The 24,320-nt window shown below is 43.0% G+C and overlaps 1 protein-coding gene across 3 annotated transcripts in view; it reads right to left on the bottom strand.

Moving 5' to 3' along the window:
* The window catches only part of dop1b (DOP1 leucine zipper like protein B), a 199,853-nt gene that overhangs the window by 123,279 nt on the left and 52,254 nt on the right, over nt 1–24,320 (bottom strand). For all 3 annotated transcript variants that reach the window (XM_063050333.1, XM_063050335.1, XM_063050334.1), the window contains exons 7-13: nt 22,266–22,389; nt 17,545–17,645; nt 16,260–16,374; nt 11,250–11,364; nt 9,499–9,618; nt 7,844–7,952; nt 2,090–2,311 (exon numbers count right to left, since the gene is read on the bottom strand). In XM_063050333.1, coding sequence (XP_062906403.1) covers nt 2,090–2,311; nt 7,844–7,952; nt 9,499–9,618; nt 11,250–11,364; nt 16,260–16,374; nt 17,545–17,645; nt 22,266–22,389 — 906 coding nt within the window. The remainder of the gene's footprint in view (nt 1–2,089; nt 2,312–7,843; nt 7,953–9,498; nt 9,619–11,249; nt 11,365–16,259; nt 16,375–17,544; nt 17,646–22,265; nt 22,390–24,320) is intronic.

The following is a 24,320-nucleotide window of genomic DNA, read 5'->3' as shown; positions in this document are numbered from 1 at the left end:
ATCTAACCCAGGCGTTCACAATCTTTTTTATGCCATGGGTGAATAGCATTAAGCAAGAGGTCCATGAATCCAAGATTGGGAACCCCTAATCTAACCCTTCCCTTCCCCACAGCCCTCCATTTTTCTTTCATCCATGTACCCAACTAAGGGGCTGTCAAATGACCCTAATGCCTCTATCGCCACTCCTGGTAACACCATTCTCTGGGTAAAGAAAAGAACACCTCTAATATTCCTTGCTATACTTTCCTGCAGTTACCTTAAAATCATGCCCTTCGTATTAGCCATTTACACCCTGGGAAAAAGGTGCTGTCAGCTCACTCAATCTATGTCTCTTATCATCTTGTACACCTCTAACAAGTTGCCTCTCATCCGCCTTCGCTCCAAAGAAAAAAGCCCCAGCTCGCTCAAACTTTCCCTCATTAGACATGCTCTCCAATCCAGGCAGCATCCTCTGCATTCTCTCCAAAGTCTCCACGTCCTTCCTATAATGAGGTGACCAGAACTGAAGTAGAATCCAGGGTGGAGTGGTGGTGTTGGTGTGAATGTGGAGACTGTCGGTCACAAGAAATATTACTGGGGGATCATTCTGTATCCTGTGTGGGGTTGAAACAGCAAAAGGATAAGATAGAAATGATGAGGTATTCACACCATAAATACCTAATCATGCCAGATTAGTAGTGAAGAGTTAGTGCAGAGCAATGAGATTGAAACCCGAGCAATGCCACAAACACAAACTCACACTTACTGTCAACAAAACTAAGGAGCTAATTGTTGACATCAGAAAGTCAGAAAACCACATTCAAGAGAAAATCTGCAGATGCTGGAAATCCGAGCAACATACACAAAACGCTGGAGGAACTCAGCAGGTCAGGCAGCATCCATGGAAAAGAGTACCGTCAATACTTCGGGCTGAAACGTAGACTGCACTTTTTTTCCATAGGTGCTGCCTGGCCTGCTGAGTTCCTCCAGCATTTTGTGTGTGTTGCTCAGAAAACCACATTAGTGGGTCAGAGGTGACCAGGTACTCTGTTTAATATTAAGTATATATTATGTTGATGGTGGATCACAGCAGGTCAGGCAACACCTATAGAGTGGAATAAACAGTTGGCGCTTTGGTCTGACCATTCATCAGGAGGCCTGACCTGCTGAGTTTCTCCATCATTTTGTGTGTGTTGCTCTGGATTTCCAGCATTTGTAGAAACAATTGCATTTTTCATTCTTTTACCTCACTGCTTTTGGGCACAAAATAATAAAGTCAGCTTGAACCTTGGAAGATATAATGGTTGGTCAAAGGGCTTGTTCATGTGCTTTCATCCATAACTGTCCATGTTTGAGCAGGGGTTCATGAGATGCTTGGAGTATAGTGAGCAGGTTTAGGCTCCATTATCTAAGATAGATGTGTTACATGTATTTTGAAAGAACTAGAATATAAAAGCAAGGATGTAATGCTGAGGCTTTATAAGGTAGTGGTAAGGCCTCACTTAGAGTATTGTGAGCAGTTTTGGGCCCCTTATGTAAGAAAAATTGTGCTGGCATTGGAGAGGGTCCAGAGGACCTTCACAAGAATTCGCCTGGGAATGAAAGGGTTAATGTATGAGGAGTGTTTGGAAGGCCTTGATAAAGTGAACATGGAGAAGATATCTCAGTAGTGAGAGTGTCTAGGACCAGAGGGCACAGACTCAGAATACAACGATGTCCATTTAGAACAGGGATGAGAAGTAATTTCTTTAGCCAAAGGAAGGTGAATCTGTGAAATTCATCTGTGGAGGTCAAGTCATTGGGCACATTTAAAGCGGAGGTTGATATGTATTTAATTAGTATGGGTGTAAAAGTTATGGGAAAAGAAGGTAGGAGAATAGTGTTGAGAGGAAAAATAAATCAGCCATGATCAAATGGTGGAGCACACTCAGATGGTGGAATAGGCCCGATTTTGTTTGTACACATTACGGGAACTATACTTTTTTCCCATCCCATCTGTGACCTGTTGGCATCTAAAGTAATTGTGGATTTTGTGACATGAATAAGATCATTTCACTCTCATCTCTGAGATTAAACCACAGGACTTGAACCCCCTCCCCCCAACCCTCACCTCAGATGGTCGTTCGGTATCCACCTCAGCTTCCTGTGTTCTTCCTGCCTCTGTGTCCATAAACGCTGCAGGCAACTGTATTTTGGAGAGCGTCACACAGCACATCTTCAGGATCTTTGTCAACTCTTGCAGATTTAGGCTTTCTATGTGTTCCATCAAACACTGTATGACGTGACACAGCATTTGAGGGAGACACTGAGTCTGAACCTCAATGTAGAGCTCCTGAGGGCAATGGTGAAAAAAAAACATTTAAAAAAATACTCAAGTAACAAGGAAAACAATTTTTGACTCTCATGGGTAAAACGGTAAAAAAAAACGTGTTCTCATCTCCAGACCATTACAATATTCACCTCAGCTCATCTCTGCCTATCAACAGTTGTCTGTCTCCCTCACTCACTGACACATTCTTAAAACAAACACTATATTGGGCAAAGATGGCACTGGTCAACTTGCTGGTAGCAAAGCCAACAAAACAGAAACTACAGATTACTGTATCCATCACAGATTTTCCAGATATGATCACTGCGATCAACAGCCTACAACTTCCCTTTCAAAGCTGAGCAACTGAACTGCCTGCACGACCTGGCACCTTTGCAGTGTGAACTGAAGTCTCGAAGGTGGCACACAGTGATGGAGTGGTGGGAACGGGCCAAATCGAGGCAGTGGGGCCCGGCCCGAGTGCGGGGAACAAGCCATGGCTGGAGCAGACTTGGAGGCAATTCAGTGCTGCAGTGATAACTGGCTTCATGGCTGTGGACTCACTTTTGTGAACTTACTGTCATGAACTTCAGTTCTGAATGTTATTTGCTGACTTTTATTGTTTGCACAATTTGTTATTTTTCTGCACATTGAGTGTTTGTTGGTCTTGTTTTAATGGGCTCTGTTGGGTTTCTTTGTCTAGTGGCTGCCTGTAAGGAGACAAATCTCAAGGATGTATATAATATACACACTTCGATAATAAATGCAGTTTGAACTTTAACACAATTGAAAAATGAAATATAAATTAGTCTGTAACTCAAAATAAAAAGCCGATCTTTCAATGCTTTGATTTTTCTTCCGAGTGACAAGACATTTTCAATTTTATGCTAAATGAATGTCAACAGAAATGATGGAAGTTATTAAACGGATCATACCTTCTGAAGACAGGTCCATGAGGCAAGTTAATGAGAACAAAAAGAAAGACAAGGTTACGTGCAGCAGTTTCAAAGGCCCTATGGAATCAGATTCATAGAGTTGTACAGCATGGAAACGGGCCCTTTGGCCCATCTCAGCCATGCTGACCAACTGTTCACCTGAGCTGGTCCCGTATCCCTCTCCAGGGGTTCCCAACCTTTGGTATGCCATGGACCCCTACCAATAACCGTGGGGTCTGAGGACCCCAGGTTGGGAACCCCTGCTTTGAACTTTTCCGATCCATGTACCTCTCCAAATCTTTTTTTTTAAATATTGTTTTTCTACTACCTCTCCTAAATTTTAGATTAGATTAGATTATGAGGACACGCAGTCCTCTTTTATTGTCATTTAGTAATGCATGCATTAAGTGATACAATTTGTTCCTCCAGCATGATATCACAGAGACACAAGACAAACCAAGACTAAAAAACTGACAAGAACCACATAATTATAACATATCGTTACAACAGTGCAAAGCAATACTGTAATTTGATGAAGAACAGACCATGGGCACGATAAAAAAAAGTCTCAATGTCTCTCGAAAGTCCCATCATCTCACGCAGACGGTTGAAAGGAAAAACTCTTCCTGCCACGAACTTCCAGCGCCACAAACTTGCCGATGCAGCATCCTGGAAGCACCCGACCACAGTCCGACCCTGAGTCCGTTCAAAAACTTCAAGCCTCCGACCAGCCCTCCAACATCGAGCACCGAGCACCATCTCTGCCGAGCGCTTCGACCCTGGCCCCAGCAACAGGCAATAGGCAAAGCCGAGGATTTGGAACCTTCCCCTCCGGAGATTCTCAATCGCACAGTAGCAGCGGCAGCAAAGCGGGCATTTCAGAAGTTTCTCCATATGTTCCTCCGTGCTTCTCACGTCTGCCTCCATCAAATCAGGATTGTGCACGGCATCCTACTTCACAAATATGATATCATTCGGAGCAGCTGCACGTTCTGCTCAGCTTGAATATATGCCCCCTTCTTTTAGACTCTCTGCCTTAGGCTTAGCCCCCCCTCACCCCCGATCAGGGTCGCGTGAAGCCATGGGAGCAGGTGGTGGATGTTCGTGTGAGCAGCTGGTGCACATCCTGGTTATGTGACCAGGCAGGCAGACCAGCTCTGGAGAGTATTGATAATAGCTGGGATCACCTGTTTTGTAAAGACACTGCCCAGAAGAAGACAATGACAAACCATTTCCGTAGAGAAATTTGTACTGGTGGCAACCCTGTATCATGGTTGAACCAGTGAAACTCTGGGACATCCTGTGGAGTCGTCACCAAATTGCAAGTTTTAATGTAATGCTGATTACGGACATCAGGTGGCAATGGTAGGATTCTATGCTAAATGAATTCTATGCTGAGAATTTAAGAATTGATAACGTGGCTCTTTGTGACTCCATATGTGAATTCTTCAAATACAGAGACAAAAAATCTGCTGGAGGAACTCAGCTGGGGAAGGAATTGTTCTCGCTCCTGCCTCTCCTTAGATTAGACGAGCTTTATTTGTCACATATACATCGCAACGTACAGTGAAACACTTTGTTTGCGTCAACGATTAACACAGGCCGAGGAGTTGCTGGGGGCAGCTCATAAGTGTTGTCGTGATTCCAGTGCCAATGTAGTATACCACAACAACAGAAGATACAAGTGCAGAATTACGCCATTTGGTCCACTGCGTCTGCTCCACCATTCATTCCATCATGGCTGATTTACTATCTCCCTCAACCCCATTCTCCAGTCTTCACTCTGTAACCTTCCATGGCCTGACCAGACAAGAACCCATCAACCTCTGCCTTAAATATACCTAGTGACGGCCTGCACAGCCGACTGTGGCAATGAATTCCACAGATTCACCACCCTCTGGCTAAAGAAATTCCTCCTCATCTCTGTTCTAAATGAACATCCATTTATTCTGAGGCCATCCCCTCTGATCCTCGACTCCCTCACTATAAGAAACATCCTCTCCACATCCACTCTATTTAGGCCTGACAATATTTGATAGGTTTCAATGAGATTCTCCTCATTCTTCTAAGCTCCAGCAAGTACAGACCCAGAGCCATCAAACACTCCTCAAACATTAATCTTTTCGTTCCTGAAATTATTCTCATGAACCTCCTCTGGACCCTCTCCAATGCCAAATCTTTTCTCAGCTAAGAAGCCCAAAACTGCTCACAATACTCAAAGTGCAGTGTGACCAATACCTTATAAAAGCAAGGACGTAATGCTGAGGCTTTATATTCTCATCCTCTTGAAATGAATACTAACATTGCATTTGCCTTCCTTATCACCGACTTAACCTGCAAGTTAACCTTTAGGGAATTCTGCACAAGGACTCCCAAGTCCATTTGCACCTCTAATTTTTGAAGTTTCTCCCCATTTAGAAAATAGTCCGTGCCTTTATTCCTTCTACCAAAGTGCATGACCTTACACTTCCCTACACTACATTCCATCTGTCACTTCTTTGCCCATTTGCCCGATCTATCCAAGTCCTTCCGCAGATTCCTAGTTCCCCAAGTTTGTGGACAATATGAGAATAGGCATAAGGGCAATCTCTGCCCCTCCACCTACCTTTGCATTGTTCGCAAACTTGGCCACCAGGCCATCCAAATAATAAGACATATAACATGAAAAGAAGTGGACCGAAGTCTGACTCTTACAGAACACCACTAGTTACTGGCAGCCAACCAGAAATGGCAGGAGGCAAAGAATGAGAATAAACAGGGCAGCAAGAAATGAACCCTAGTTGCTGGCACTGTAAATGCAATGTTACTGTGCAAAATCAGGACTGAGAGTGGAGAGACAGCAGACAGAAACCAGGAGCAACTGGTTTACCGAATCGAAGTCAAAGACGGTGGGCACGTCAAGCTCAGAGTCAGGTCTGGGAAATGAGGAGCTGAAAGACATGCATGTGGATGACAGAGATGGAGACAGGTGAAAACAAAAGATAGGTAGATAGAGTCTGATAGGGGTGAAGGGAAAGTGAGGGTGGAGATGAGAACTAGAGGGATGCAAGCAGGAACACATTGCTGGAACCAGTTCAGTGAGGAAGGTGACAAATGGAACCATTAAGATGGCAGATGGAACCATAGAGTCACAGAGGAGTATAGCACAGAAACAGGCCTTTTGGCCCATCTAGTCTATGCTGAAAACCATTTAAATGGTCTACTTTCAAAGACCTGCACCGGGACCCTAGCCCTCCATATCCTTACCATCCACGTACCTATCCAAACTTCACTTAAACGTTGAAATCGAGCTCGCATGGACCACGTACTGGCAGCGCATTCCACACTCTCACGAGCCTCTGAGTGGAGAAGTTTCCCCTCACATTCCCCTTAAACTTCTCACCTTTTACCCTTAAGCCATGACACCTAGTTGTTGCCCCACTCAATCTCAGTGGAAAAAGCCTGCTTACATTTACCTTATCTATACCCCTCATAATTTTGTATACCTGTATCAAATCTCCTCTCAATCTTCTATAGTCTAAGTAGATATGGATAGGTGCATGGATGGTATGCATATGATGGGCCATGATTTTGTGCTCTACGTTTCTATAACTATGACACTACACTACTCAATGTGTATAACTAGACCAGGTTCCTGATGGTATTATTATTCTGTGATTCTGCGCTATTCAAACTCCCCGCATTGCAACATTTCAATTACTTTGGAACATCCTGGGAAGACACATCACATAAATACAGTTCTGTTCAGTAATCAAATTCAGAAACTTAATACAGCCTAAGCATCATTTAATACTGTAAAGAAGAGACCCTGCAGTGGCTGGGAACGCAGAAGTAACACACACACCCCATGCTGGAGGAACTCAGCAGGTCAGGCAGAATCTACGGAGAGGAATAAACAGTCAACATTTCAACTACAACCCTTCATCGGGACTGGGAAGGAAGGGGCAGAAGGAGGTTAGTGGTGGGGTGGGGGGGGGGAGGAGGACAATCTGGCAGGTGATAGTGAAGACAAGTGAGTGGAAGCTGGGTGATGAAGTGAGAAGGTGGAAGGTGATAAGTGGAAGAGGTAAAATGCTGAAGAAGGAAGAATCCGATAGGAGAGGGTAGTGGACCACGGGAGAAAGGGAAGTTGGAGGGGCACCAGAGGAAGGTGATGGGCGGGCAAGGAGACGGGAAGGGGTAAGAGGAAAGCCAGTCACAAACAAGAGAAAATCCATAGACGCTGGAAATCCGAGCAACACACACAAAATGCTGCAGGAACGCAGCAGGTCAGACACCACCTATGGAAAAGAGTATAGTTGATGCTGCTGAAGGGTTTCGGCCCGAAACGTCAACTGTACTCTTTTCCATAGGTGCTGCCTGGCCTGCTGAGTTCCTCCAGCATTTTGTGTGTGTTGTTAAGAGAGAAGCCAGAATGGGAATAGAAAAAAAGAGAACGGGGAGGGGATGGACATGAATCCTCCCATTGGATGCTGCCCGACCTGCCGAGCTCCTCCAGCATTTTGCGTGTGTTACTCTTAAATACTGTAACGTAGTGAAAAAAAACGGAAGGAAATCAAGTTTTCTGTGAACAGGGAACCACTGAGGTCCTGTTCTACACATCAGATCAATATCAACATACCAGTGGGATGACTTCCAACAGGAACACTAACAAAGTGCAAAGTTCTTCAACTGTGGGAGGGGGATTTGCATCTTCCTCTGCCACCTGGCTCATCACTCGAGATCTGTTCCTGCAAGTCAGAAAACATTGCCCTTCATTCCTCACGTCATTTCAGCAGTGGTGCGCGGTTCATTACTTGAAGCTTTAAGAATGTTGCTTATTACGTCTTCGGTTTGTTGATGTTACTGAAGAGAATGAACACCAATCCCCAACCACGAGGTTCAATGATGTTTCGGAAGATATCAGGTACTGAAAGCCGAACCGATGGCTTTAGAGTACTTGATAAATTCTTGGATCTTTCTTTTTGCTCTTCAGCCCACCTGGTCGGGAAGACTTCATCGGAAGAGAAATGCAGAGAACAAACATAAAGGAAGAGACAGACAGAAGGACAAATGGGATCCAGTTTGCTCGATGTTCTGCTGTGGAAACATCCTGTTGTACTGGCAACACCCAAACACATTCGCTCAATACACCAGCTCCTGTTTCTGGCCCATGATACATCTGCCCTTACAGGATCAAAAATCAGGTTTATTATCACTGTCTTGGGAGTCTTGGTGCACGATTCCCTAAAGGTTAATAACTTGCGGGTTGAGTCAGTGGTAAGGCATGCAAATACAATGTTAGCACTCATTCTGAGTCTTCAAGAATATAAGAGCACGGAGGTAATACTGAGGGCTTTACAAGGCATTGGTCAAACCGCACTTACTACTGCGAGGAGCCTTGGGCCTTTACCTGAAAAAGGCTATGCTGGCATTGGAGAAGGTCCAGAGGAGGCTCATAAGAATGATTCCAGGCGTGAAAGAGTTAATGTATGAGGAGCATTTGATGGCTCGGGGCCTGTACTCACCGGAGTTCAGAAGAATTAGAGGGGGATCTCATTGAAACTATCGAATGTTGAAAGTTCTGGATATTGTGGATGTAGGGAGGCTGTTTCCTGTAGTGGGAGAATCTAGAGGGCAAAGGCTCACAATAGAAGGCCGTCCCCTTAAAAAAGACATGAGAAGGAACTTCTTTAGCCAGGGGGTGGCGAGTCTGTAGAATTCATTGCCACAAATGCCTGTGGAAGCCAAGTCATTGGGTATATTTAAAGCAGAGTTTGAAAGGATCTTGATTAGTAAATGTATCAAAAGTAATGGAAAAAGACTTCTTGTAACCTTTAATGGAGGAATGGTGTTGGAGGGATAATAAGTCAGCCATGATGGAATGGTGGGGCAGCCTTTTTTGTCCGAACGACCTCATCCTACCTCTATGTTTTGTCTGTGAAACGCATTGCTTTTATGGCATCAATACTGTGCAAAAACTTTCATTTTGACACTGATATTTTGTAAATGGGGGAGAAAAGGAATAATGAGGTAGTGTTCACTAACTTTAGAAATCTGATGATAGTAGAGGGAAATTCTAGAGACTGTTTAGCATGAAAATCCCAGGAGATCAGCAGTTTCTGAGATACTCAAACCACCCCATCTGGCACCAATAATCATTCCACTGTCAAAGTCACTCAGATCACATTTCTTCCCCATTCTGATCTGAAGAACAAATGAAACTCTTGACCACGTCTGCATGCTTTACTGAATTGAGATAGAAGTTGCAATGATTTTGTCTCATCCCAAATTTACCTGATGCAGTCCTCGAAGAGTCTAGTGACATAATCCCACAAGAAGTCTGTGTTCAGCGAGCCAATCAATACGTTCACTGTCTTTATTACTTCCAATACGTTCCTATTTTCTTTCATTTTGCTGGAAAGGGAAGATAAAGATTTGTGAGCTGCCCATGAAAATGCCACTGTGCACCACCAATGCCATCTTTTTGAAGATGAATGTTTCTTTGTTCTACTCAGAACACCCACCAGGAAATGAATCGCAGGATAGTATTTGGTGACATATACACACTTTGATAATAAATTTCCTTTGAACTTGTATTGAAAATATGCTGACAGAATTAAGCAAACTGAACCGGAAAGAGTTTAGGATCAACAAGACCATTGAAAAGAAATAGCAAATATGTCACTGTAATTGCAGTTGAGGAAAGCAATAAGCCTGTAGAAAAGAAAATCGATGAGACACCAACAGCTGAAGACATTCTACCAGCAATTTAATAGCATGCATTACAGTTTACGCATTTAGGCTCCAGCAGAACAGTTCAAAGCAAATTTATTATCAAAACATTTATCACCACCATATACAATCCTAAGAATCGTTATCTTGCAGGCATGCGCAGCAAATCCAAGAAACACAATAGAATCAATGAAAGACCGCACCCAACAGGACAAATAACCAACTTGCAAAAGACAACAAACTGTCTAAATACAAAAAAAAGTAATAAATAAACAAACAATAAATATAGAGAACATGAGATGAAGAGTTCTCGATAGTGAGTCCATAGGTTGTGGAAACAGCAGTGATGGGGCCAGTGAAGTTATCGTCATTGGTTCAAGAGCCTGATGGCTGAGGGGTAGCAACTGTTCCTCAACAGCTGAGAGTCCTGAGACTCCTGTACCTTCAACGCGATGGAAGCAGTGAAAAGACAGCATGGCCTGGGTGGGGGGGAAGGGGGGGAGGGGAGGGGACTATGTGATGTTGCATGCTGCTCTCCTGTGGTATTACTCGGTGTAAATGTGCTCAATGGTGAGGACAGCTTTATCCATGATGGACTAGGCCATAACCACTACTTTTCATAGGATTTTCTATTCAAGGGCTTTGGTGTTTCTTTGCCAGGCCATGATGCAACCAGTCAATGTACTCTCCACCACACATCTAGAGAAATTCGTCAAAGATTTAAGTCCCATGCTGAATCTTCTGAAACTTCCAAGGAAGCAGAGGCACTGCCGTGCTTTTCTCATAATGGTCCCTATGGGCTGGGCTCACGACAGGTTCTCTGAATTGATTAACGCTGAGGAATTTAAAGTTACTGACCCTCTCCACTTCTGATCCCCCAGTGAGGACTGGCTCATGCACTTGCTGTGTACATACATCTACTGATGCTTCTGGACACATCTTCAGTGACGTTCCTGGAATCATCGGGTGTTTCGGGTCTTTCAACATCATACAACCTCCCCCGTCTGGGTCACCTGGTCACTTGCAGCTTCCTCCCACAAAATCAGTTCCTTGGTCTTGCTGACATTTCTATTACCCTCCTAAATGCTGATTTGTTACCACCTTTGACTTGGCCAACGACTTGATTTGATTTGGCTAACGACTCTGGTGTCATCAGCAAACTTAAATATGGGATTCGAGCTGTGCTTAGCCTCACAGTCATAAGTGTAAAGCAGGGGGCTAAGCACAAAGCCTTGTGGTGTACCTGTTCTGAGGAAGATTATGGAGGAGATGTTTTTACCAATCCAAACTGACTCGGGAATCATTATCTGTACCTTAAGATCAGACTTTCATTCCGACTTGACTGAACATCTAAATCCAGCAGCTGTTTGCAGATGGAGTAAAATGCTCTAATCACTTCCAGTAGCAAGTCCCCAATGACCTGTGGGCCTGACAAAGGGACAGATGATTAATTCAGAGGGCAGTGGTCTGTTCCTGTTATCAATGAGCGGGTTAAAAATCTGCAAACCCTAATCACAATCACAATGAATATCTAATTACTCCACTACATTTGCAATTTCATACACACACGCACAGTGCCTATAAAAAGTATTCACTCACCTCCCCTCCCCAGAAGTTTTCATGTTTTATTCTTTTACAATATTGAATCACAGTGGATTTAATTTGGCTTATTTTGACACTGATCAACAGAAAAACACTCTTTTGTGTCAAGTGAAAACAGATCTCCACCAAAACAATCTAAATTAATTACAAATATTAAACTCAGAATAATTGATTGCACAAGTGTTTCCCCCCCCCCCCTTTAATATAACACACCAAATCATCACTGGTGCAGCCAGTTGGTTTCAGAAGTCACACTACTATTTAAATGGAGATCACCTGTGTTCAGTCAAGGTGTTTCAATTCATTGTAGCAAAAATACACCTGTATCTGGAAGGTCCAACTGCTGGTGAGTCAGTATCCTGGCAAAAACTGCACCATGAAAACAAAAGAACACTCCAAGCAAATCCACCAAAAGGTTATTGAAAAGCACAAGTCAGGAGATGGATACAAGAACATTTCCAAGTCACTGAATATCCCTTGGAGTACAGTTGAGTCAATCATCAAGAAACAGAAAGCATATGTACAGCTGTAAATCTGCCTAGAGCAGGCCGTCCTCAAAAACTGCGTGACCGTGCACGGGGACTAGTGAGGGAGGCCACCAAGAGACCTGTGACAAATCTGGAGGAGTTACCAGCTTCAGTGGCTGAGATGGGAGAGACTGCGCATACAACAACTGTTCAGAACGTTGGAGGAACTCGGAAGGCCAGGCAGTATCTATGCAAAAGAGTACAGTCGATGTTTCAGGCCAAGACCCTCTGGCAGGACTCCAGCATTTTGTGTGTGTGTGGCTTGGATTCCCAGCATCTGCAGATTTTCTCTCATTTGTGATACACAACTGCTGCCCGGTTGCTTCACCAGGGAGGGTGGCAAAGAGGAAACCACTGTTGAAAAAAACTCGCATGAAATCTTAGCTGGAGTTTGCTAGAAGGCATGTGGGAGACTCTGAAATCAGCTGGAAGAAGGTGCAAGGGTCTGATGAAACCAAAATTATGCTTTTAGGTCATTAAACTAAACACAGCACATCAAAAACACACCATCCCTACCAAGAAGTATGGTGATGGCTGCATCTTGCTGTGGGGATGCTTCATTGCAGCAGGCCTTGGAAGGCTTGTGAAGGTAGAGGGTAAAATAAATGGAACAAAATACAGGGAAATCCTGCAGGAAAACCTAATGCAGTCTGCAAGAGAACTGCGATTTGGGAGAAGATTTGTTTTCCAACAAAAGCCAAAGCTACACAGGAAATGGCTTAAAAACAACAAAATTAATGTTCTAGAGTTGCCAAGTCAGAGTCCGGACCTCAATCCAATTGAGAATTTGTAGCTGGACTTGAAAAAGGCTGTTCACTCACTATCCCTATGCAATCTGACAGAGTTTGAGTAGCTTTATAAAGAACAGGGAAAATTTGCAGTGCCCAGATAGGTAATGCTGCTAGAGACCTGTCCACACAGACTCCAGGCTGTAATTGCTGCCAAAGGTGCATCTAATAAATACTGACTTGAAGGGGATGAGTAATTATGCAATCAATTATTGTTTAACAATTGTAATAAATTTAGACCAATTTGTAGAAAAGAGTCTTTTCTGTTGGTAGGGTCAAAAAGGCCAAATTAAATCCATTGTGATTCAATGTTGTAAAACATTAGAACATGAAAACTTTCAAGTGGGTGGGTGCGTGGGAGGGAGGGGTGAATACTTTTTATGGACACAGTATATAAGCTAGGGTGCCCAAGACTTGCACAGTACTGTATTTGCCAACATGGAGCAGAGAGCGAGTTTGTAAATATGGTGGGAGCAAAGGATGTTGGGAATGGTGAGGGTGGAGCATCACAGGAGGGGTGTGGGGCAGGTGACAGAAGAGTGCCAGTGTGGGGAATGGCATGAGTGCAGACACACCCAGACCTGAGACACCAGGCAGAGTCATTTGATTCCAAACAATTGACTTATTGATCATTACAGAATATCTCTCTGGTGTTTCCTGCTCCCTCCCCATTTCCAAAGCATGGTTCCCCTCTCCCTGCCCCCTTCCCACTCTCAGTCCACAGCAGAGACCCAGATCAGAATCAGGTTTATCATCATTCACATACATCAAGAAATTTGTTCTTTTTTTGCGGCGACAGCACAGTGCAACACATAAAATTAGTCATAGTCATACTTTATTGATCCCAGGGGAAATTGGTTTTCATTACAGTTGCATCATAAATAATTAAATAGTAATAAAACCATAAATAGTTAAATAGCAATATGTAAATTATGCCAGTAAATTATGAAATAAGTCCAGGACCAGCCTATTGGCTCAGGGTGTCTGACCCTCCAAGGGAGGAGTTGTAAAGTTTGATGGCCACAGGCAGGAATGACTTCCTATGACGCTCTGTGTTGCATCTCGGTGAAATGAGTCTCTGGCTGAATGTACTCCTGTGCCCAACCAGTACATTATGTAGTGGATGGGAGACATTGTCCAAGATGGCATGCAACTTAGACAGCATCCTCTTTTCAGACACCACCGTCAGAGAGTCCAGTTCCATCCCCACAACATCACTGGCCTTGCGAATGAGTTTGTCGATTCTGTTGGTGTCTGCTACCCTCAGCCTGCTGCCTAGGAACATGCCTTACATATTACTCGAGTAACGTGCAAAAGTCTCAGGCATTCTAGCTACAGTATATAGATGCATCTAAGACTTTTGCACGGTACTGTATCTACACTTTCATCAGCATTGCAAGTCTATCATTCTGCCAGAATAACGATATGTGTGAACTCACTAATTTTGAGGTAGGTTATTTTTAATGCTTTAAAAATAGAACTTCCTATCACGTAACTATTTGAAAGTTTAACAGTTTATTACCCACAGTGGATGTGGCCACAACTTTTGGTCATCTCATTTAAACTATTTTACTTCACTTTGAACATTACTCTAGACTCTTTATTGTCATTTTTCAGTACTTGAGCGTAAAGTCACTGAGTAATAGAGTCATGGAACTCTACACGTAAGAAACAGGCCCTTCAGCTTATCTCGTCCATCCCAAAAGGAGAATGAAATGATTGTTACTCCAGATCCAAAGCAACATTTAAGAAAAAACACACACAAACATAAGCAAAAACACAATATATATACGAAAGCAATCCTATAAAACACAGTTTACAAGTGACTGTTTGAATATGGCCGTATATACAGGAGTTCATATACATAGATGGCTTGTATGAAGATAAAAAGACACTAGGTGCAGTAGCATCTGAACATAAGTTGGCTCTGACAGGACATTATAAAGTTACAACATGACCTTTGGCAAGAGGAACTCGTCCAGGTAGTAGCAGGACATGTGAAAATACAATAGGACAGTGAGTGTGTCAGTATAGATATGAGGCGTGGAGTGTAAGCATAAAGTGGCAGTGGAGGGTGCTGAGGTGCTGTGGACAGGAGTGGCTGATGTGGATGTGGTGGAGTGGGTAGGGTAAATGGGTGGAAGAGCTGATTAGCCTGATAGATTATTATTGATTCTTCCTTCACTATCAGCCAGGTGTTACCATATTCCTCCCCTCATTCCTGGTTTGACTTCAGTGTTTAGTTGTTATGCTAGTGGACATAGGCCAACTTACTGAACAGTTCCCAGCTGCTCTAGAATCAATATTGGGAACCAAAGTGCAACAGTCCTTCCGATATCATACCTTTAGGTGCTCATTGTTTGTTTAATCTGATTACAGTTCTCTCCTAGCATCCAAGTGCTAACATTTATTCTCCAACCTCAACTCCCATTGAGAAGGTGGTGGCAAACCTAATTCTTCAACCACTACGATATATGGTGATGTTTTACAGACAGCTGACTAAAGTACCATTTATTCATCTTCCAAACTGTTATCACTACAATCTGCAGCCTGTGATTTTCCTTTAAGAAATGAACATTTAATGAACTAGACAACTCAGTGGCCACTTTATTAGGTACAGCTGCTCTTTAATGCAAATATCTAAACAGCCAATCATTTGGCAGCAACTCAATCCATAAAAGCATGCAGACATGGTCAAGAGGTTCAGTTGTTGTTCAGACCAAACGTCAGAATGGGGAAGAAATGTGATCTCAGTGACTTTGACCATGGAATGATTGTTGGTGCCAGATGGGGTGGTTTGAGGATCTCAGAAAATGCTGATCACCTAAGATTTTCACACACACAGAAGCCTAGAGTTTACGGAGAATGATACAATAATATCCAGTGAACGGCAGTTCTTTGGGCGAAAATGCCTTGCTAATGAGAGAGGTAAGGGGAGAATGGTCAGACTGTTTCAAACGGACAAGAATATGACAGTAACTCACATGACATATGTTACAACAGTGGTGTGCAGAAGAGCATCTCTAAGTGTACAACATGTCAAGCCTTTAAGCGGATGGGCTGCAGCAGCAGAAGATCACATAAAGCAGAAGGCCACTTTATTCAGCCACTCTTGTACCTGATAAAGTGCCCACTAAGTGGTTGAGGGTCAATCAATTTAGCACCAGACCAAAGACCAAACATGCAACCTTCAATTTACACACCGCACCAATAAAAGACTTACTCATTCATCAACAGTCAAGCAAAACACAATGTATGTCAAAGGTATAAAACGATATTTGTTGCAAAAGTAAACTGAGTTTGTTTCAACTCCATTGACCTTAACCAACTTCTAATACAAATATAATACCAGTCTTACGGGACTATTCACTTCAAAGGATTAAAAGAAAATTATTTTCTAATTTACCCAAATCAGGCTTATCAAGCAGACTTATTAGAATCCGGAAGGGCTTCAGATGCCCTTGAGGCCCGTGGTCCTGATCACTCTCCGGGATCACCTCTTGCAAAGATTTTGTCAATGCCTGTGGATAAAGCATGTGGGTTACAAAATCTAATTCAGATCCAAATTGTTCAATAATCATTTCCAGTATGCATGTATAATCAAGAATGAAATATTTGTTACTCCGGGTCTGATGCAGCACAAAAAATCCCACAATAAATATAAATACACTAGGTAGCCAATATACATAGATTGATTGTAGGTCCATAAAGTGACACTAGGCACAGGAGTGTCTGTACATAAGGTGACTCTGATAGGAAACGATAAAGTAGTGGTGCTGGGGAGTGGGTTAGTGGGTGGAGGTGTTGATCAGCCTTACTGCTTGCAGAAAGTAACTGTCATCAACTATATATATTGGGGCTTTAGTTCCACTCCTTAAATGAAGAATTTAATTTTTCCCTTTCTTGACTAAAACCCAACAATTTCCCAAGTTGAGATTTTTAAAAAATTTTATTCAAGGCTACAGAAGAATTACCACTTTTGCCATTCACAGGATGTCAATAAATTAACTTCAAGGTTTACAAAACAACATGACAATTACAGTCAGTGGCCTCTTTATTAAGTACAACTGTCCTCCTGCTTGTTAATGCACATATCTAATCAGCCAATCATGTGGCAGCAACCCAAGCATAAAAGCATGCAGACATGGTCAAGAGGTTCTGTTGTTGTTCAGACCAAACATCAGAATGGGGAAGAAATGTGATCTAAATGACTTTGACGGTGGAGTGATTGTTGGTGCCAGATGGGGTGCTTTGAGCATCTCAGGAACTGCTGATCTCCTGTGATTTTCACACGCAACAGTGTCTAGAGTCTACAGAGAATGGTGCGAGAAACAAAAACTACTACATCCAGGTGGCAGCAGTTCTGTGAATGAAAACCTTGTTAATGAGAGAGGTCAGTGGAGAATGACCAGACTGGTTCAAGCTGACAGGAAGGCAACAGCAACTCAAATAACCACACATTACAACAGTTGTGTGCAGAACAGCATCTCTGTACACACATGTCGAACCTTGAAGAGAATGGGCTACAGCAGCAGAAGACCATGAACATACACCCAGTGGCTACTTTAGTAGGCACAGGAGGCACCTAATAAAGTGGCCACTGAGTGTAAAATCACATTTGTCGCTATTGTAGGTACAGCACCTCCTCAGGTTTGATAGGACCGCTAAACCATCAGCACAAATGTACTCACTCGAACTAGCAAGTCCTTGGAATGCTCATCAAAATAAGTCTTGGTTTCGTCTTCGGAAAACTCTGTACCTGCAGTCATCATGCCTCCTTTGATATCTGTACCTGAAGGAATCAACGTGAACCATCACAGAGAGTACACAAGAACAAAACAAGCTCAGTCTTTGCTGCCAAACTTTGTGCAGAAAAGATTTCATCGGCACAATTAACAGATGAAAAAGATGCAAACGTTAAAAATTATTATTTCCACAAGGACAATACAGAGACATCAACAGATTGAGTAAGTTCAGATCAGCTCACTTTTATTTTACTAATTATGTTATTAATGCAGGATGATTATGGAAAACCACAAGACATAGAAGCAGAAATGACTATTTGGCCCATAAAATTTGCTCTACCATTTAATCATGGCTATCTTTTCCCCTTTCAACCCCATTCAAAGATCAATGTAAAAATTTTACTATCAAAGTATTCATATTTCACTGTTTCTATCTTGGAATGTTCTGTGGCAGATGGAACCGCTCCGCATTTCTTTTCTATGCAGAGCAGCGTACGATCTGCTCCCAACACCTGCCAACCTCAACACCTGGTATGAAGATAAGACAGACAGGTGTGCTGCTTGTGGTGGGAAGGGAACACTTCAACATATCTTGAGTGCATACAGTGTCAATCTCTCCAGCGGCATGTACACTTGGAGACATAACAACGTTCTCAAAGTTGTAACAGAAGCGGTTGAGCAGAGAGTACTACAGCACAACTTATCTCATGCCCCATGCTGCACAGAACATCGCATATCATTTGTGAAAGAAGGCTCCAAGTCAGGACTGTACAGTGCAGGCCCATGATCAAGCATACTTTCTTCAGCCAAAGATTGGTGTATCAAGGCTGACATGGATAGAAAGGCAGTTTCCCAGAGCAGATAGCTTTCACCACATTGCGTCCAGATATAATTGCATGGTCTGACACCAGTAGAGAAGTGGTTATTGGTGAACTCACAGTCCCCTGGGAAGACAACATCGATGAAGCCCATGAGCGCAAGTTAACCAAGTATGCAGAATTAAGATCACAGTGCAGAGACAGAGGGTGGAAGGTCTCATGCTAACTATTCGAAGTAGGCTGCTGTGGCTTTATTATGTTCATTTTCCAGAAGTGGCTGCATGACCTTGGCTTCACTAGAAGAGAGATCAAGTCAACCAGCAGGGCTGTAGCTGAGCAGCAGAGACAGGATCATCATGGGAGTGGACCAAGTATGTCCAGAGGGGTAGATAGTCAGACAGTGTATACAATATCTTGCAAACCCTTCAGTAGTTGCATAGACACCTGAAGAGTAGACGATCTGTTGGATGGAAGTGACCAACAACTCTGATAGAGGCAGATGCCAAGTTTTTAAGCTCACCAGTGGGAGGTGGTGCTTTAGCACTGCTGGATCACCACCTTGAGGGAGCCTTGATCATAAGTGGGCCGAAACTCCTGAAGACAGGTGGCAGATCAAATGATGATCCCACTGGTGACAACACTGGACAGTTAACATCTTATTCCAAGTGCATTTTCAATTCTTTATTTCACTTTATACTATCCTGTAATTCAATTTCTTGCAGGCATTAACAGTAGAACAAAGAAATCTTCATTTTCCTCCCTTCTCTCTGTAACCTGTGATGCCTTACTAATCACTACCTGTCAATATCCATTTTAAATATATCCAATGACTTGGCCTCCACAGCCATCTATGACAATGAATTCCACAGATTCACTATCCTCTGGCTAAAGAAATCCCTCCTCACATCTCTTCTAAATGGACATTCCTCTATTCTGAGGCCATTCCCTCTTGTTCTAGACTTCCCCCACTATTGGAAATATCCTCTCCATGTCCACGACAAAATTGGCAGGTTTCAATGAGATTTCACACCCCCCCCCCGCCACCACATTCTTCTAAACTCCAGTGACTATAGGCCCAGAGGTATCAAATGTTCCTTACATGTTAACCCTTTCATTAATAGGATCATTCTTGTAAACCTCCCCTGGACCCTCTCCAGTGTCAGCACATCTTTTCTTAGATATGGGGCCCAAAAGTGCTGACGATACTCCAAATGTAGTCTGATCAGTGCCGAAAGGACAACCTGGATAACGTCTAGACACAAGATCAGAATCCCTTCATTTTCCACTCTCCACCCACCCCTTTTCTTGGTCTATGAAGTCAATCAATGCCAATGTCAGACTACAGCTGTGAAAACAAAAATAGTTTAAATCTTTTTTGGCACTTTCAAGCAGGAAATGGATGAAGACGAACAAGAAATCCAATTTTACACCCATTCCTATTACACCATTCTACATTTCTTCACAGCTGTAGGAAGTCACCTTGAGAATGCAATGCTCAGATCTACATTTTAATAATCCACAATAATGTGATTGTTATTCTACAAAGCCAAAAGATGACAGAACTGCCTACCCAAGTGGACTATTCCAGCCATTTAGCATTCTCTAGGGAAAAATTGCCCTTCACAAAACTGCCATGTGACAATTTGGCAACAGTCCCATTTCTTTGGGCATTCTCTCATCCAGAGTATCAGAAAATTGCCAGATTTTTGGACACTAGGAGAATCAGAAGGCATCTATGTGGACTTTAGACAAAATCTAACACAATTTTACTGAAGGATAGAACAGACATAACTTCTTGGGCTACGCTTCAGCTTCCAACTCCCACCTCCTCTCCAGCAAAACTCCAATAATCCGCTATCTGACTATTCAGAAATCCGAATGACTTGGCATCTGGCACATAAGGTGCTGATTGCTGGATCCGCTTTCACTCAGTGGGACCCCAGTTCCTACGTTCCTTCGCACTCAAAAGCTGCTCTGGATAGTTGATAGCTCTACTGTGCAGCATCCATTAATCCAGAAAATCTGCTTCTCCAGCACCACCAGTCATGGGCATCCAGTCTAAAAAATACAATTCTGCACTATTATTCCCTGGTTCCTATTATCAAGGTATAGGACCATAAGACTTGTGGCCTAATTCTGCTCCCTTGGCTCAGTGAGTGTCCTCAGTCATTTGATCATGGTTGAATTTATTCCAGATTAGTGGAATTTTACTGTTTTTCCACAGGAAGGCAGGAAGGAAAACAGTGTAGGATCATTTCCACACAGGAACTAATTAGCACTCATGATCAGATTAAAAGATTAGAGTGTAGTACAGAGTGAGACTGTAAGGAAAGACAGGCAAAATTGCAGTCAGTGGGGATGAGTTGAGATGTAACATGGGGGGGGAATCGAAGAGGGTGACATATACAGGACTGAAGGTGTTAGATTTGAATGCACGCAGTGTAGAGAATAAGGTAGATGATCCTGTGGTGCAGTTAGAGATTGGTAGTTATGGCATTCTGGGCGTCACTGAGATGTGGCTGAAAGATCATAGTTGGGAGCTCAACATCCAAGGATACGCATTGTATCGAAAGAACAGCCAGATAGGCAAAGCTGGTAATATGGCTCTTCTGGTAAAAAAAATGAAATCAAATCCTTAGAAAGAGATAACATAGGATAGGAAGATGTCAAATCCTTGTTGGTAAAGTTAAGACATTGCAAGACATTGATTTAAGTTATATACAGGCCTCTGAATAGTATCCAGGATTTGGGGTACAAATTACAAAGGGGGATAGAAGACGCATGGGAAATAGTCATGGGGGATTTCAATATGCAGGTAATTTAGGAAAATCAGGTTGATGCTGGATCCCGAGAGAGAATTTGTAGAATACTTATGAAACTGCTTTTTAGAGCAGTTTGCAGATGAGCCCACTAGGAGAAAGACTATTCTGAAATGGGTGTTCTGTAATGAACAGGATTTTATTTGGGAGTTTAAGGTAAAAGAACCCTTAGGAGGCAGTGATCATAATAAGATAGACTTCACCCCGCAATTTGAATAGGAGAAGCTAAAGTCAGATGTATCACTATTATAGTCAAGTAAAGAGAATTACAGAGGCATGAGAGAGATGCTGGCCAAATTTGACTAGAAGGGGACACTAGCAGGGATGATGGTAAAAAGGCAATGACTGGAGTTTCTGGGAGCAAATTGGAAGGCACAGGATAGATATATTCCAAAGAAGAACTATTTAAAAGGGAGGATGAGGCAACCATGAGTGACAAGGGAAGTCAAAGACAGAATAGAAGCAGAAGAGAGGCCACTTAGTAAATAGTGGAAAGTTAGAGGACTGGAATGCTTTCAAAAACCAGCAGAAGGTTATTGAAAAAGTCACAAGGAGGGAAAAGTTGAAATATGAAAGTAAGCTAGCCAACAATATCAAAAAGAATACCAAAAATTTTTTAGCCTCAAACAGAGGGATGTCCATTTAGAATGATGAGGAGGAATTTTTTTAGCCAGAGGGTGATGAATCTCTGGAATTCATTGCCACTGACAGCTGTGGAGGCCAAGTCATTGAGTGTACTTAAGGTGGAGGTTGTAGGGTTCTTAATTAGTCTGGGTGTGAAAGGTTATGGGGAGAAGACAGGAGAATGGGGGTGAGAGGGAAATGAATCAACCATGATGGAATGACGGTACAGACTTGATGAGCTCAATGGCCCAATTCTGCTCCTATCTCTTATGGTCTCGTGGTCTCATTTAGAACTTAACTGCTGGGCAGCTCTCATTGTGAAGATAGTAACACGTTAATTCAAAAAGATAATTTTTTAAAGAAATTAAGTACAAACGTAATTAGAAGAACAAATACAAAATGTTACCCAATAGCCATGCATATAGCCGCCTATTCAGTGACATATCTCGTCTCAGTATGGCGTGGAGAGCAGCTGAGAGGATGTACACCACTTCTGCCTGGGTCATCGGGATAACTGATTTATTTGGATCCTGGAAATAAATAGCCAGTGGCTTTAAAAACAAAGGCACACACCATTCTGATAAGCCTCCATAATTTTTTCACCAAATAAACATCCTTTAGAAATTATTTCTAATCAACATCGGAAAAACAAGAAATTGAATTAATATGGAACTTAAACAAGTGTCCTTTGAGCAGCAGATTCACCTGATACTTGAATTCAATGCAGTTCACAGGTGATTTTACATAGACAGATTGTACCGTTGGACACAATGTTAAAAAAGGACTATCTCAATCATCAGACTTTGCTTTTTGCTGGTGTGTGGTAAACCATATATATATATATATATATATAGAAACTGGGTTAACTGTCTGGTCACGCCCCTCTGCTGACTGCCCCTGTGGCTCCTCCCACAGAATCCTGTATAAAGGTGTTTCGCCTTGCCCCTCCCCCTCAGTCCGGGGGCAGACACTCACCGTGGAGGTCGTATTGTACAGCGAATAAAAGCCTTTCAGTATTTTACCAAACCTCAGTCTTTTGGAGTTATTGAAGGTGCTTCATGGTGTATTGCAAAAGGTTAGTCTTTATGCTTGTTGAATGTCTCACTGCCACCGTGGTCTTGAATGCAAGAGAACTGGCTGCAGGAGCTTTGACTACTACAACGGGAATACACCATCACCAGTATGTGCCACGGTCTTTCCATCACCATGACTGTTCTTGCCAAATATTTCTACAGAAGCAGTTTGCCATTGCCTTCTTCTGGGCAGTGTTTTTACAAGATGGGTGACCCCAGCCACTATCAATACTTTTCAGAGCTTGTCTGCCTGGCATCAATGGTCGCATAACCAGGAATTGTGATATGCACCAGCTGCTCACACGACACCACTACCTGACCCCATGGCTTAACATGACCTTGACAGGGGAGGGGCTAAGCAGGTGCTACACCTTGCCCAAGGGTGACCTGCAGGCTAGCAGAGGGAAGGATCGCTTTACACCTCCTTTGGTAAAGACATATCTCCACCATCAGCCCCTCAGCATGGGAGTACACTGGGAACAGGAAAGAATCGAACACAGGGTGGGACTCGTGAATGACGACTGGTTCTGATTAGGTGGTTTGAGATGGTGCTGTGTATTGGTCCACTTACTGCAGCATTTCATATCAGTGGAGAGGGTAGAAGAGTAAAGCTTTCGGTGGGGGGGACGGACATGGGGGTAGTTCTTTGATGTCTCACAGCTGCGCTGGTTGTGAACAGTGCTGCTGATCCAGTGGGAGGTGTGCTGCAGTCAGCTGGGCCTCTGCACACTACCATAAATATTTTATTGCTTGCTCAGTTCCGTCCTTATGAATGTGCAGATAATTAGTATTTGCATCTTTCTGCCTATTCAAGTCGGTTCGGAGAACCTATTGTTTTCATAAGACAGCTAACGCAACTGTTTAAATGAGGAGTGCACACATCACAAAACATGGTCAGCTTGACTGTGGATGCAGAAGTGGGCTGAGAAGTGGCAGATGGAGTTCAACCCGGAGAAGTGTGAGGTGGTACACTTTGGAAGGACAAACTCCAAGGCAGAGTACAAAGTAAATGGCAGGATACTTGGAAGTGTGGAGGAGCAGAGGGATCTCGGGGTACATGTCCCTGAAAGTTGCCTCACAGGTAGATAGGGTAGTTAAGAAAGCTTATGGAGTGTTAGCTTTCATAAGTCGAGGGATAGAGTTTAAGAGTCACGATGTAATGATGCAGCTCTATAAAACTCTGGTTAGGCCACAATTGGAGTACTGTGTCCAGTTCTGGTCACCTCACTATAGGAAGGATGTGGAAGCATTGGAAAGGGTACCGTGGAGATTTACCAGGATGCTGTCTGGTTTAGAGAGTATGCATTATGATCAGAGATTAAGGGAGCTAGGGCTTTACTCTTTGTAAAGAAGGAGGATGAGAGGAGACATGATAGAGGGGTACAAGA

The sequence above is a fragment of the Mobula hypostoma genome, chromosome 6 (assembly GCF_963921235.1).
Source record: "Mobula hypostoma chromosome 6, sMobHyp1.1, whole genome shotgun sequence".
Classification (NCBI taxonomy): Eukaryota; Metazoa; Chordata; class Chondrichthyes; order Myliobatiformes; family Myliobatidae; genus Mobula; species Mobula hypostoma.
Note: the sequence above shows the minus strand (reverse complement) of the source record. Positions and strands in the feature narration are given on the sequence as shown.